The sequence below is a fragment of the Hydra vulgaris genome, chromosome 15 (genome assembly GCF_038396675.1).
Source record: "Hydra vulgaris chromosome 15, alternate assembly HydraT2T_AEP".
In the NCBI taxonomy this organism is placed as follows: domain Eukaryota; kingdom Metazoa; phylum Cnidaria; class Hydrozoa; order Anthoathecata; family Hydridae; genus Hydra; species Hydra vulgaris.
In genome coordinates this window covers 28,793,462-28,810,000 of record NC_088934.1, presented here as the reverse complement: position 1 = coordinate 28,810,000, position 16,539 = coordinate 28,793,462, and the positions used below count along the sequence as shown (strand labels likewise).

The window sequence follows — 16,539 nt, the reverse complement described above, 5'->3', positions numbered from 1 at the left end:
AGAATCTTCAATAACTTGCAAATATATTAGTTGGCCAGCTGAATCAACCATTACCACATAAGGATCAGATATAGAGCACTGAGTAATTTTTATTGTATCTTGTAACGAGATTGAGTTGATCTGCACAGTATCTTCTAAGAGGTGAATACTCTGAGGACAAACTTGCAAAATATACTTATTTGATAAGTGATTGCAAGCAAAGATAGTTGGTTGCTGTACATTAAATCCAGAATTATCCAGTTCAGTAATTTCAGCACCGGTTTTTAAAACCTTAAAAAAAAAATCTCCTTTATTTGTACATGGGTTATCTTTATGTTTTTATGTATGAAAATCATGTTTGCTAAAGATGTCTGTTCAGTCATGTAAAAATTTTGCCTATACACACACAGATATATAAATATATATATATATATATATATATATATATATATATATATATATATATATATATATATATATATATATATATATATATATATATATATATATTTGTGTGTATGAGAATTTGTTGCATTACATAAAAGCATAATGCAAGTAAATGCAACTTGATTCAATATACAAAAGTTAAATTATGTCATTTGCACACTTTAAAGTTCCGTACCTATTTTTTTTTTGAAACCACATTAAAAATCATTTATTTTATTTGCTGTTATTCGTTAGCTGAGGAAAAAATCAAACTAATTAGGACGACAATGAAGCTAAAACAATTTATAGTAAAAAAGCTCCACCTTTTTAGTTTTCTTGTGTTTTAATAAACTTAGAATGTGAAAATTTTAGAATTTTTAAGAAACATTTTTATAAAATTAAGGTCAAATGTAAAGAAATTATTTTTTCTGAAAAGGTGCATTTTTAATGAAACACATGCAGCCGTCGAAGCCTAAGGGAAAAAGGAGAAAAGATTGCATTAGAGTAAGAGTTAATTAAAAACTATTAAAAGGAGTTGGACAGATGTCTAGTATATAAGCAAAAATTCATCATTAATGATTGTTAAGTATATTTCATCATATAGTAGGCCATATAATATAGTGAAGGGCGGGTAGAACTAAGTTCACTGAGCCCAATGTTAAAAGCAAAAGAAAACAGGTAATCTAAATTAAAAAGTGCAAAAGAATTGTGGATAAAAAATGCACAACATAGTGAAAAATGTGTAGAAGGCATAGCATAAGCTTAAAAAATATGTATTTATGTTTGTGCACCTTAGAAAATATGAGAGTCTTAAATGTTATAAGAAAGTTAGCATCCTGAATGAAAACTTTAATTAAATCTACACAAAATGAGAAAAATAATGTCATGTTATATAAAATAATGCCACATTCTTATATTTGAAAAAATACTTAATTATGAAAAATTGATCTAGCAGCATATAGATTGCATTTATACAAAATGTAAGGCAGATCATGTTATCAAAAAAAAAAAATTCACATCTCTACGGTAAGTGAAAGGTGCTCAAATAAGCCTCTGAATCTAAAAACATTTATATTTGCAATTCAAACATACTTACAATGCAGTTAAATAAAAAAAGAAGTAAAAAAATTGTAGTAGACTGACAATCGAACTGACACAAGAAAAATAGAAAAATCATTATCCATCATTGCAAAAAAACACTTTGAAATTAAATATATATAAAATTACAAGATAAAAAGATTGCTATTGGAATTAAAATAAATCAGGCGCAAATATTTACTAGTAAGTGTCGTGTTTGATGGCTATGAAACTTTGTCAACTAATCAACTAAATCTAATAAGCACAAAAGAAAAGGAAGAAAAAAGTCAGGTGTGGTTAATGTACATTATAATATTACATTGGCACATCTAGTTTCATTTTTGAAATTAAAACCTGAACCTAAAAATAAACTATTTTAAAAGACTATTTAAAAGTTCTAATTGAAAAAGATTTTGGCGTAACATAATTGTTTTGACGTGAAGGTAAAATTGTTATTTTTTATGTAAAATGCAAACAACGTAATGCTTCTTGCAAAGACCTGTAATGTATATATACATTAAAATTTATTATATTTTTGACATTTTGCTGACCTATTGTGTTATCAGGTAATCAGGTATAATAAAAAATTGTTAAAAATTAATCAAATGATATAACAATGATGTCAGTTAAAAATTTGCCAAATATGATCCAAAAATGATCAAAAATGTCTAGTTTTAACCTTGTTGCTGTCATCTCAATTGAAAACTATTTTCTCACTTTCCAGATCTTGTTAAATTGTCTTGTATTCTCATAGTATTTATAAGTTTTTTTACAAGCTACATTTTTACAAGCTCTTTGGTGCTCAAAACTTCTTGAAATAACCTTTTTCTTGTATAAATTTAATTTTTATTTTCAACATCTTCTTTTGAGTTTTGAACAAATAATAAGTACCTAAAGTAGTTTGATAAACTGTTGTCTTATTTTTGAGATATTTTTTTGAAACTTTTTTTATTACAAAAAGTTTTTGCCTATTTTATGGAGATAACTTTTTTCATTGCTTTAAAAAAATCAGAAAATTAATCAATTTCAAAAAATATATATCAGAAAATCAATCAATTTCAAAAAACATATCTATCAGAAAATCAATTACTTGCTCGAGATGTTTTTTAGGGCAGTTTTATTTTGTTGCTTAACATAAAAATCCCTTAAAAACCCCTTAACAATGCATTTGTTATTGCGTCCTTATACTGTGTAACTTGTGTGTACTTAAGTGTACTTGTGTGTATTTAAGTGTACTTGAAATTCATAACTCAAGCTCTATTCATTGTATTTGTAATACAAATATCTAAAAACTTAAGTTTTAAATGGTTTTTTAGTTCAATAGTGTGAAGTTCAGCAATGGAAGGATTAAAAATTTGGACCAATGCTCATTAAAAATAACTGCGCTATAACTACAATCAACAAAAATCTGAATGGCTCTCAATTAGGTAATATCAAGAATTGAATTTTGTTTAAAAAAATAATTCTTACTTAATGAAAGTTAAATCAACTAATTTATATCCACAAAAGTTGATCTAGTTCAAGAAATTTAAACCATCATCAATTTTTATCTGATACATCAAAAATAGCAGGGACTGCTACATTAATACATAAATATATAAATTAATCACATGAAATAAAACTTGAATTTAATTGAGTCCTTCCATTCTATAGCATTTTTAACAAAACTATGTAAATTAATTAGTATAATTATATTTTTATTTAAAGGTGGTAGAATAATTTTGACACTTTTTCCTGTTTTACCATTACAGAGATACTATATGAAATTGTTTAAAATACGGTTAATTTACTGTAAAAAATTTTAAAATGTACCCATCAGGCTGAACACATTTTAAAAGACACTTTTATGTATTTTAAAATGTATCTATCAAGTTGGATACATTTTAAAAGAGACTGTCATGTATTTTAAAATGTATTCATTTTAAAATAAATGAAATTTTTTTTAATCAGGTTGGATATATATACGTGTGTGTGTGTATATATATATATATATATATATATATATATATATATATATATATTATATATATATATATATATATATAAATATACATATACATATACATATATATATATATAAATATACATATACATATACATATATATATATATATATATATATATATAAATATACATATACATATACATATACATATATATATATATATATATATATATATATATATATATATATATATATATATATATATATATATATATATAAATATACATATACATATACATATATATATATATATATAAATATATATATATATATATATATATATAAATATACATATACATATACATATATATATATATATACATATATATATATATATATATATATATATATATAAATATACATATACATATACGTATACATATACATATATATATATATATAATATATATATATATATATATATATACACACATATATATGTATATATATATATATATATATATATATTATATATATATATATATATATATATATATATATATATATATATATATATATATATACACAGCATGGAAAATAGGGAACTGAAGGTGAGCAGTCAATTCGACCGGCAAACTCAAGGAAAAAGCTTTCGCACAATTTTATATGTCTTGCTCATTAAAATCATTTCAAAAACGGCAAATGTTAATTAGTTAATAATAATGTTACTAACTCTTGTTTGCAGATACTATTTAAACTGAATATTTAATACTTGATATTGTTTTAAACATTTGTCTTCTTAGTATTAAATAATTTGTTTAATAAAACACTGTAAAAATTATTAAATTTACATAAAACAAGATTTTTAATAAATATATATTTTTTTAATAATCCTTATATGTTACTAAGAAAAAGCGTAAGCCTCAATTAGTAATTTTTAATTTATTTTTAATTTATTTTTAATTTCATTTTATTTTAATTTATTATATATTATTATATTATTATTAAAATAATATATAAAATTTTATATTAAAATAGTAATAAAATAAGAACTTCAATCTTTTAAGAAAAAATAAGAAATATATAATATATTAATTTTATTTTACCATCGGTAAAATAAAATTAATTTAAATAAATAAAGCAAAAAACTTTATAGTTTATATTTATAGTTTGCCTTGTTATGTATATGTCATGTACCTTACGTGCAATACATTTGTCAACAAAGCGAATTAATGATTTCAGGGTTGTTAAAGCAGAAAAATTACTGGCTTCTATTAACATCTTATGGAATCAAAAAGTCTTTAACAATATTCAACTGTAAAACCATTAAAATCTTTTAAATTTTCTCTTAGAATTTTAGCTGAAGTTACTGGTTTTTTGGTAAGTTTTCCTTCCAACACAGTCCAATCATTTTTAATTGGTTTCAGACCAGGTAATCTAGCTGACCAATGAATAACTTTGATATTGTTTTGCTCAAACCATTTCATTACAGATTTTGCTTTATGGCATGGAGAGTTGTCTTGTTAAAACATCTGCTCTGGCTCTTTACCAAAAAAATGTGCTTTAAAAGTTAAAAGTTTTCAAGGGTGTTAATGTTTCTATGTTGCTCGATTTGCCATTGTATAACATGTGCAGACCTATGCCATCATATGTGATGCAGCCCCAATTTTATAATACAGTTAGGCTGTTTCGATATTATGATAAAGTTTACTTTTTATTTTGAAATTATAAATACCACAAACTTTTGTTTTCTCAATTAAAAATGCATTAACACTCATCATGGATTTGTTGTATATATATATCAGTCCTCTAAAATTAGGAAAAATAAGGTCGGCAATAATTTGCCAACCTAATCTGTGTGAGGTCAGCATCAGGTTGGAAGAAAAAATGTGAAACAAAGGTTTGACCACAAAACATAAAAACAAGGTTGGCGATTTTTTGCCAATTTCAAACACTTTGGCAAGGTTTGGCAGTTTGGCAAGATTGGCAGTTAGGTCGACATTGCTGAATGCCAACCCTAATTCCGAGGGTTGATATACATATATATATGTATATACATATATATATATATATATATATATATATATATATATATATAAAATATATATATATATATATATATATATATATATATATATATATATATATATATATATATATATATATATATATATATATATATATGTATATATATGTATATATATATATATATATATGTATGTATATATATGTATATATATATATATATATACATTAAAAGGCATGTAATGACTTCAAAATACAAAAATAACTTACCATCGTAGAATCATCCCGAGACAATATTAAGTAAGAGTGATAGTTCTCAGGACTTTCCTTCTAAAATATTTTTAAGAACCCTTTTTTAAAAAAAAAGTTTTATAAATTGATACGCATATTTATAGAAACATTTACTTAAAAAGATAAAACAATTTTTATTAAACCGCATTAAAACAATTGCTGTAAAATAATAACATTAAAACATTTGCTGTAAAATGATAATCACATTAAAATGTTTGCTGTAAAATGATAATCAAATTAAAAGATAAAATTATAGCCTAGTAGATGCTGGTATAGCATCTATTAGGCTAACGTAGATGTATTTATAATAGATTGTCTCCAGTTTAGGAGGTTGAATGCTCAATCTTCTTAACTCATTGCATGGATTTTGCTTGTGTCTCTGTTTTTATGACTAGGCAACTCAGTTTTATGTTTCTTAGGCTGGTTGGTAGTCAGGTTTCCCAAACTCTGTGGAAGCTTTCAGAGAAGCCAATTTCATCAACAGCTGATAAATATCAGAGTACTAATAGTACCATGTTTCACATAGATGGTGTCCCTGTTCGTACTTTTGGTGTGCATTGTCGAGACCACATTTGGAGCCCTTTGTTAAGGTTTAGAGTTTATTAATAGTAATGAAGCAATTGCTTGGACTATTAGTGTACTGAGTCCTATCTGTTGACTATCTGTCACATGGTTGGCCTGGGCATCTACATCCATAAGAATTCACCTATTTGTCACGAAACTAGGTATAAATCAACAGACCATTCTTTTATGTGCTTTCGTTTTAGCACTGCTTCACTCTATCATAATTCTCTTTATTCTATATCCCTCACCTTCATCTCAAGACTGCATACTTTTTTATGTTATTTCCAATCTAATTGACCAAGTCCTTTCTCTTTATCCTTCAGCCAATATCGTTGTTGTTGGTGACTTTAATGCTTATCACACTGAATGGCTTGGTTCTATGTCAGTAACTCTGCAGATGTTAAGGCCCCCAACTTTTGCCTTTCTCAATCTCTAATACAAATAGTCAACTTTCCAACTCGCTTTCCAGACAATCCCAATTATTTACCTTCCCTACTTGACTTGTGTCTTGTGTCTGATACTAGTCATTGCTCGGTTTCTCCCCATTCACTCTTGGGTGCCTCTGATCATGCCATTTGATCTCTCTAGAACTGTTATCTCATTCTTCTTCATCATCAGAATCCACTTATCAGCAAAACAATTCTTCAAAAAACAGACATCTGTTTACTACTGCTAGAAACCATTGTAAAAAGGTTTTATCTAACGCCAAAGCCCGCTATTCTCAGGTCACAAAATCTCATATTTCATCTCAAAAATTAGGCTCTTGTGACTTCTGGAGAATCTTCAGCAGCATTTATAACAAGGGTAAATCTGTTATTCCACCTCTTTTGCAAGGTTCAGTTTTGTTGCCTCACCTAAAAACAAAGCTGAATTGTCTGCTAAAAACTTCTCATCAATATCAACTCTTGATTCCACTAGTCGTGTTCTACCTGATATAGCCAATAAACAGGTTAATCCATTGCCTGACCTTTGTATCATTCCATTGTCTGTATCTAAGGTGATTTCCTGCTTAAACTCTTTTGCAGCTAGTGGTCCGGACAACATACCTGTTATAGTCTTGCAGAAGTGTTCTCTAACACTGTCATCTATACTTGCAAAACTATTTAACAAGTGCTTATCTTGTTTTTCATCCTGCTGGAAAGCGATATCTGCTATCCCTATTTTCAAAAATTCTGGAGAGCGATTTGACTTTTCTAACTACCATCCCATTAGTCTTCTTACTATCATAAGCTAGGTTTTTGAGTCTTTGATTAACAAACACTTAATCTTATATCTAACAACTTACTTTTTGATAATCAATATGGATTTTGATCTTCTCATTCTACTGACATTTCTAAAGCTTTTGATAAAGTTTGGCATGCTGGTTTTCTCCATAAGCTCTCTTCTTATGGTGTATTAGGTAACATCTTTAAGATTATTGGATCCTTTCTTACCAATTGTAGTATAAAAGTTGTCCTCAATGGACAGCACTCTTTTTCTTATTCTGTAATTTCAGGGGTTCCTCAAGGTTCAATCCCTGGCCTTATACTCTTTTTAATTTACATTAACGATCTCCCAGAAATTCTCATATCCAAGGTTACATTGTTTATTAATGATACTACCATAGATCTTCCTATATTTATGAATGGTAATGTACTTAATGAGTCACCCCAGTTCATACTTCTGATCTTTCTTGAAAACCATATATCAAATCTATTGCAAAATCTGCTAAGGTTGCATCTGTGGTGGATCTTCGAATGATGCCCTTTCTCTTTTAGACAAGGTGTAAAAACGCATTTTAAACATAGTTGAATCTGCTCTTGAAGTCAACCTCCAAACATTATCACATCGCTATAATGTTGCTTCTCTTTCTTTTTCTATTAATACTATAATGGGCAATGCTCTAAAAAGCTACCGTCTCTTGTGCAATCTACTAAAAGTCATTCTGGTGTTACTTGTCATTCAATTAAATCTCATCCTTTTGACTGTACCAAAGTGCTTCTAAAATTCTTATTCGTCTTGTTTTTTTCCTCGAACATAAGTCCTTCAGAATTAGCTTCCTTTATCTTGTTTTCTTGATTCATATAGTTTGCCATCTTTTAAGTCTGTTAATTGTTATCTTGTTCTATAAATTTCATCTTTTCTCTTCCAGTAACTTTTAACTCTATTATTGGTTGCTTGCAGCCACAGTGCAGCCACAGTGCTGCAAGTGTTGGAAGTGAAAATGTTAATAAAATAATAATAATAAAAACATCAAGCACATCCAAATCAAACACATCACACACACCAAATCAAACACATCACACACACCAAATCAAACACATCACACACACCAAATCAAACACATCACACACACCAAATCAAACACATCACACTCACCAAATCAAAATTTAAGAAAGAATAGTAAAACATTTTTTTACACGCTTGTAAAAAAACTTTTAAGTATTAATAAATCTCTTAAACTTATAGTTTCCATTTTTTGCAGCTTTAAATAAAAACTCTTACAGATGACTTTCCACATACTGTCCACATATTAACACAGCCTGGAAGTTCAAATGTTGTGACCACTTGTGGACGAATACTTCTCTAAAATATATAGATTATTAATTAGATTTTTTTTTTCAATTTTATTTTCACAAAAATTGTGCAGTTTTGTTGAACTTGTTAAAAATGCACAAAAAGTTAAATACATGATAAATGTATTAATACAAACAACAGCAACCAACATGCCTATGACAAACTATTTTCAAATTTATATCACTTTAGTTTTGAAAACAATTACTTAAATCTTTAACATTTTATACAACCACTAAAAATAAAATTGCAACAAACCTGTAAAACTGTTAATGTTCCATTTTTACCATAACCTGAGCAACAGACCATTTCAAGATCTATTTGGCGAGAACCAAAAAACTAAATTAAAAATGTATTCAAAAGTTCATCAAAATATGTTGTATTATAAAATAAAACAATATAAATTAAAATATTAACAACAAACAAATAAACAATAATTATAAACAATTAAACAAATAATATTAGCAAACAAACAATTAACATCAATTATAAAATAACTATTTAAATAATAACAAACCTCTTCCTGATAACAGCCATTTGCATTAAAAAAAAAAATTAATATTCAGAAACAACTTAAAGAAATCAAAAATCTTACAATTTTATAACTAAAGAAACATAATGAAAAATGTATTTCATAATGAAATATGTACAAAAACATAAAAAAAAACTAAAGAAACATAATGAAACCTGTATTTCATGAAAATATTGCACATAAACATAAAAAACACAGAAATGTTCTTGGAAAGAGATCATTTATGGAATAAAAAGTATTCATTAATCAACTTACAGAGAGAAAAGCTGGCTCACCAAGCGCAGCTTTAGTTATAGGACCAATATTTAATAAACTGTCACACACCTTAAAAATGAATATTAAAATATGTTTGTTATATATAAAATATTTATTTTATTATAAATTATTTTATTAGTATAACAATATAATTTTTATTCCATAAAACATATAAAATAAAATTATAATACACCTATAGTACAGTACATCTGATTAAATAAAATAAATTTAAAACAAAATAAAAAACTTTTAATAACTTACATTAAAGGTATAGGTGGTAATTACACTTAAAGTTGGCTCTTCATACTCACCATATAGCTCTAAATCTTCATCTTAAAAAAAATTATTTAAAATTTTATGTGTGTGGATGTATATATGTGTGTATATATATATATATATATATGCATATATATATGCATATATATATGCATATATATATGCATATATATGTACATGTATATATATGCATATATATATACAGTATCGGACAAAACGAGTGCAACCAAATAATGCTAATTTAGTTTCTTTATATAAAAGTGCTGCATTTTTTCAATTTAGAGAAATAACTATGTAACTGTTTAGAGACAAAGTTCTTCAAGCTTTAATCATCACAAAGTTCATTATTTGTACACGAAAATTAATAAATTAATCAAAAGTATTAAAAAAAGTTGATTTCCTTCTGGACAAAACAAGTGCAACTCGACAAAATGTTGACCAAGCTGTATTTCGCTATCAAAATTTCGTGGCGAATCCTTTGTTGTCGATCACAGCCTTGCATCTTCGAGGCATAGCTTCGATCAGGTGATCAATGAAACTTTGTGGAATCGCTGCCCAGGCCTTTTGGATTTGTTCAAACAATTGATCCTTATTACGAACATCTTAACGATTAATTCTGCGGTTGACAATCTCCCACAGATTCTCGATAGAGTTGAGATCCGGAGATTGAGGCGGCCAGTCCATCACCGATAGGTGGTTGTCTTGAAACCACTGCTTGACTACTTTTGCAGTGTGTTTCGGATCGTTGTCTTGCTGAAAAACCCATTTTATTGGCATATTCCATTCAGTATGAAGTAACATAACATCTTTCAGGATATTTTTATACATGAAACGGTCCATTATTCCATGGTTTCAATATATTGGACCTAGACCGTTAGCAGAAAAACACCCCCAGACAATTACATTGTCTCCACCATGCTTCACGGTCTTATGGCAGTAACGTAAATCAAGGCGTTTTTCAGCCAGTCGATGTACACAGCAAATGCCATCACTCCCAATGATGTTGAACTTCGATTCATCAAATGGTGAACAGGACAGTTCACCATTTCTGCACATTCCAGTCAATATGAGATGCAGCAAACAGGAGTCTTTTCTTCTGGTTTTTTAGTGAAATCAACGGTTTCTTTGCAGGGCGTCGAGAAAACAATTCGGCTTCAACAGCACGTCGTCTGATTGTTCGTTCCGATACAGGCAGCTTTAATTGCTTTTGTATCTCGACTGATGATATCCAGGGATCCTTCTTGACGAATCTGACGATCATAGAATCCTCTCTAGAAGTCGTGGAACGCGGTCTTCCACCTTTGTTATCTGCTGCCAACTTCCCCGTAGAATGATATTTGGAACATATTCTTGATACGGTCTATTTTTTCACGCGATATTTATCACAAATACTTTTTTGTGACATTCCACTTACGTAATTGCCAATAATTTTCTTTTTTAGTTCCAATCTAAGACTGTCGGGAGCCATTTTTGCACTTGAAGTCATAAAAATAATAAAAATAAATAATCACGCTTCTCAAGGCTTACCATGTTACATTTACCTTGTAATGATACAATAATGCTCTGTGGAACACAACGTCTTGGTTGGATGTGGACTGTATTGATGTAATGAAACACTTGTTGTATTTCACTTCTTGTATTGATGTTCTTCGATAAAACACTTTGATAAAACTCACTTCGATAAACTGTCTTGATAATACTGACTGATTGACTTCCATATACTGACTGAATTATATGTCGATTTACATGTCTCTTATAAAGTAAAATAAACCTGTGTGAACCTGTTCTGGAAGATTCTAGATGCTTCTTTTCGATGCTTCTGGAAGCTTCTGGATGCGTCTGGATGCTTCTGAATGTTTCTGGATATTTCTGGATGCTACAGGATGCTTCCAGATGCTTCTTCTGGAAACTTCTGGAAGCTTCTGCATGCTTCTGGAAACTTCTGGTAACTTCTGGATACTTGCTTTAATTATTAAAAAACTTCCGTGACATTGACACGGACTAGACTTAAGAAAATGAAACAAACCAAAAAAGTTGCACTTGTTTTGTCTGCTGCAAAATGGCACTTGTCAACGAAATTCTGCCTGTGTGCTGTCACCTGTCAGCTGATTGCTCATGTCATGGCATGCTATGACTCCAGACTCCTGAACTGTTTGCTGTGGTAGTATAGTTCATTTCGTTTTTAAGACATGTAAAATTAGGAACACCTTTAAGCATTGTTCGATGTTGGTTGCAAATGTTTTGTCCATTACTGTGTATATATATATATATATATATATATATATATATATATATATATATGTATGTATGTATGTATGTATGTATGTATGTATGTATGTATGTATGTATGTATGTATGTATGTATGCATGCATGCATGCATGTATGTATGTATGTATGTATGCATGCATGCATGCATGCATGTATGTATGTATGTATGTATGTATGTATGTATGTATGTATGTATGTATGTATGTATGTATGTATGTATGTATGCATGCATGCATGTATGTATGTATGTATGTATGTATGTATTTATGTATGTATGTATGTATGTATGTATGTATGTATGTATGTATGTATGTCTGTATGTATGTATGTACTTATGTATGTATGTATGTATATATATATATATACATATATATGTGTATATATATATATATATATATATATATATACATACATATATATATATATATACATATATATAAAGATCTATAGTTTGTTGTCTTTGGGAAGAGCGGAAGGAAAAAAGTGATTCTTACGTCAACACATACGTCACTTTTAATTACTTTTGACTTTCGTCCAACATTTGCGTGTTGGACGAAAGTAAAAACCATTAATTTAATTACAAATAAATCGTTTTTAAAAAAAACCACAAAAACGCAAATTTAATTGACCAGAACGTTTTAAAAACATTCTGAATGTTTTTAACAATATAAACAATGTTTTTATTTTTATTTTTTTTAATAAAATGTTTTTATTTTTAATTTTTTTAATAAAATGTTTTTATTTCTATTTTTTTTTTACTGTAAATCATGCGCGGAGTGTTGCTACATCGATTATCTTATAGCCTGACTCGCAAGGGAGTGCTGCTACATCGACTGACAAATAGCCTGACTCGCAAGGGAGTGCTGCTACATCGACTGACAAATAGCCTGACCCGCAAGGGAGTGCTGCTACATCTACTATCTTTTAGCCTGACCCGCAACGAAGTGTTGCTACATCGACTGAGGGTTTGGTTGGGGCAGGCAGTCTATCAATTAATAAAAAAAAATAATTCCGGTCTTGCATTTTAATTTTTACTTTTTGTCAACAAAATATGGAAAAAACTTTCGGACAACATCTACGGGTTGTATATATATATATATATATGGGCAATTTCGCTAGAAAGAGGAAAATAAAAAAAACCAAAAAAGTTATTTAAAAAAATTCATTCTATAATACCATAGCATGGTGTACCATTAAAAATCATGTCGCAGAACTATAATTGAGATTTTTGATAATGTTATGGTCCATTTTTTAAACATAATTTACATGGTTTTTAATAATCATTTATACTTTTTTTTTTTACATCATTGATTGCGGTGTTTTATTTGTTATTTTTTAATATTGGATTTTTAGTTACAACCATCACAACAAAAACACATAAAAATGCTTGCAAAACTTCAAGTAAAAACTATGAAACTCAGTATATAGTAATATCAATATGTGCTAAATACACACTAAATGATTTTTTTTTTTACCATGCCATTTGTTACATTTAGTCTGACAAACTTGTTTTGTTCATAAGTGGTAAAAATTAGAATTAATTTTTGAAAAAAATTCTTTAATTAAAAAAGACTTAAATGCTGTAACTTTTGCATACTAAATTATATGATAGTATTTTACATTTCTGGAAAGTTTTAAGTTATTTCCATTTTTGGTTCATTCTTATTAGCCTAAAGAGTGTCAAATGTTACAACCGCCACTCTTGCAAAATTGCCCATATATATATATGTGTGTGTGTGTGTGTGTGTGTGTGTGTGTGTGTGTGTGTGTGTGTGTGTGTGTGTGTGTGTGTGTGTGTGTGTGTGTGTTAGATTACCTGCCAAAACCAAAACCTTTGTTTATGTTTTACCTATTTACACTTGTTGCATGTTCTACCTAAGTTGATGAATTGTAGATAGTCTCTTGTAGATTAAAAAAAATATTTATATTAATAACAGAATAAAAAGAAAAAAACACAATTGTTTATTAACATTTTTAATGTTATTATATTAGTTGTATTATTTTAGTTTTATTCTATTTTAATTGAATTATTAATTGTATTATTTTTGTTTGAAGTTATTAGTTAAAAGCTAGAAACTACTTTAATAGTGAAACTAATTATTGGTTACTAATTAACTGACTAAAAAAGTTTAGATGTGATGTTATTTTATAAATTTAATTAAATTTTTCATTAACTTAAAAATTTTAGAAAACATAACTTGCAAAATTATTAAATATTCAGGTTCAATTTAAAAAATCATTAGTTTTAAATTTAAAAGTTCAATTGTTTAAATATATGCGCAGCACATAAAAAAAAAAGTAAAAATTTTTTTATGTTATTATAGCCACAATTAATTTTTTTTTTCTTTAGTGAAAAAAAATATAAAAAATACAAAATGAATAGAAAAACATTAAATTCAAATTGGATATTTCATAATAAAAACCATCATTTTTTTAATAAACTTTTTTAATAAACTTTTTTAATAAACTTGCAGTATCCTTGAAAAACGAGCAAACGATAGTTTAAATTTACTTAAAAATCATTCAGTCATTGTGATGACATCATACAAAGCAGCAGATATTGAAGAGGTTTATAAATGAATGTAATGACATCACACAAAGCAGCAGATATTGAAGAGGTTTATAAATAAAAAAATTGAAAAAAAGAAAAAAACTCAAAACAAAATATAGTTGAAAGAAAAAAAATATAATTAAAAATAGTTAGCTTAATTATATATAACAATAGAAAGCAAAAACAAGAACTTAAATCAAGTATAAAAAAAATATTGTTTAGGTAGGGTAGATTATTTTTGTATTTGATTGAAATTCACTCTATTTCACTTGAAATTAACAATAAGTAAAAAAATTAAATTTTCATCATAGTATGTAAAATGAATTAAAGTAAAAAAAGTATAAAGGTAGATTTAAAGTAACTATATTATAAATAAATCGTTTTGAATGCTTTTTTCAAACATAAATGGCTTTATAAAAATTCATTTTTTTTATGTAAAATTAAGTTAATAGTAAACCCTTACTTTTAAAAACTCAGATTTTTTTTAAACCAGTTAATCTCTGCCAACAAGAATTCAATTTGGAAAGTCAAATTGATGATTTCAGTCATTCTTGGAGGTTTTTGACATAATTATATGCAACAACAGTGAATTTTAAACAGTTTAATTATTAGACATAAATATATGAGCATAGTGAATTAGAGTTTAACTTAAATGGTACTTGTTCCCAAATCTTAGCACTTATACTATGTTTGAGAAGGTACATTAACCATGTAACATAAACAAAAACAAATAAAGTAAAGAATCAACAGTTTTTTATTTATTTCAAATAACAAAAAGAAAATAATTTTTTACCAGTAATGCTGAGTCTTCTTTTTTTTTGCTTTGGAGATGGTGGTAACTGCAAAAAATAATTATTTCTTTAATCAAATAAATCACAAAATAAAAAAAAGATAACAAAAGATATTAAATTTTTTTTACCTCAACTTTAGCTTCTTTTGATTTTTCAGCTAATTAAAGATTAAAAATTAAAAAAGACGAAAAATAAAATTTAAAAATTTTATTATGTTACATACTTTTATTATGTTTTACTTTCAGTAAAATAAACTAAAATATAAGTTAAACACACAATAGACTAAAATATAATATAAAATATAAGTTAAACACACAATAGACTAAAATATAATATAAAATATAAGTTAAACACACAATATAAATTATGCAAATAAAATTGAGATTAACATCATGTATAAAGAATGTCATTAAAGATCAGTTAAACACTAACCAAGACATATTTACCATCAGACATATTTTCATTGTGGTAGTGTATTATGTAAAACAATCAACTCACTGTTGTATTTATTCTACAATAAAAATATTTTCTCAAAACTGCATAGATTGTTACACATTCCCAGTTACAAAAACAGGAGGAATGTAATTCGTATTTTCACCATTTCTTTAGATTTTGGATCATACTTTTTTCACTTGGTTTAACATTAGATTGCAGAGCTCTATATGTAAAAACTGAGCAGATAAATTTTTAAGCATAATTTATCAACAAGCATGACAAGGAGTCTGCTGCCATAACAAAATCTTCTAAATAATTCCCGAATGATACCCACAATAGAATCATAGTTAACATTCACTCTTTACAAGAATTTGCATTAATTATTTTTAGCATAATAACAATATTCATTGTAGATGTAGCTTCAACCAATTGTAACTTTTGAAATTTTTATTATTGCTTGTTATTGACAATCATGAAATGTTTATTGGTTTGTCAAACCTATTCAGTTACAATAACTTCTGTATTGATGCTTTTATTGAATTGTCTTAATTTTGATGGCAACCATCAAAA

At 27.2% G+C, this 16,539-nt stretch overlaps 1 protein-coding gene across 1 annotated transcript in view; it reads right to left on the bottom strand.

The window, feature by feature from the left end:
* Nucleotides 1–16,539, bottom strand: part of LOC100199171 (cleavage and polyadenylation specificity factor subunit 1) — a 102,872-nt gene that overhangs the window by 61,496 nt on the left and 24,837 nt on the right. The window contains exons 12-20 of the mRNA XM_065819897.1: nt 15,663–15,691; nt 15,537–15,582; nt 9,909–9,979; nt 9,648–9,716; nt 9,378–9,383; nt 9,119–9,199; nt 8,792–8,872; nt 5,723–5,782; nt 1–270 (exon numbers count right to left, since the gene is read on the bottom strand). The exon at nt 1–270 is cut by the window's left edge and continues 42 nt beyond it. Of these exons, the coding sequence (XP_065675969.1) occupies nt 1–270; nt 5,723–5,782; nt 8,792–8,872; nt 9,119–9,199; nt 9,378–9,383; nt 9,648–9,716; nt 9,909–9,979; nt 15,537–15,582; nt 15,663–15,691 (713 nt within the window). The remainder of the gene's footprint in view (nt 271–5,722; nt 5,783–8,791; nt 8,873–9,118; nt 9,200–9,377; nt 9,384–9,647; nt 9,717–9,908; nt 9,980–15,536; nt 15,583–15,662; nt 15,692–16,539) is intronic.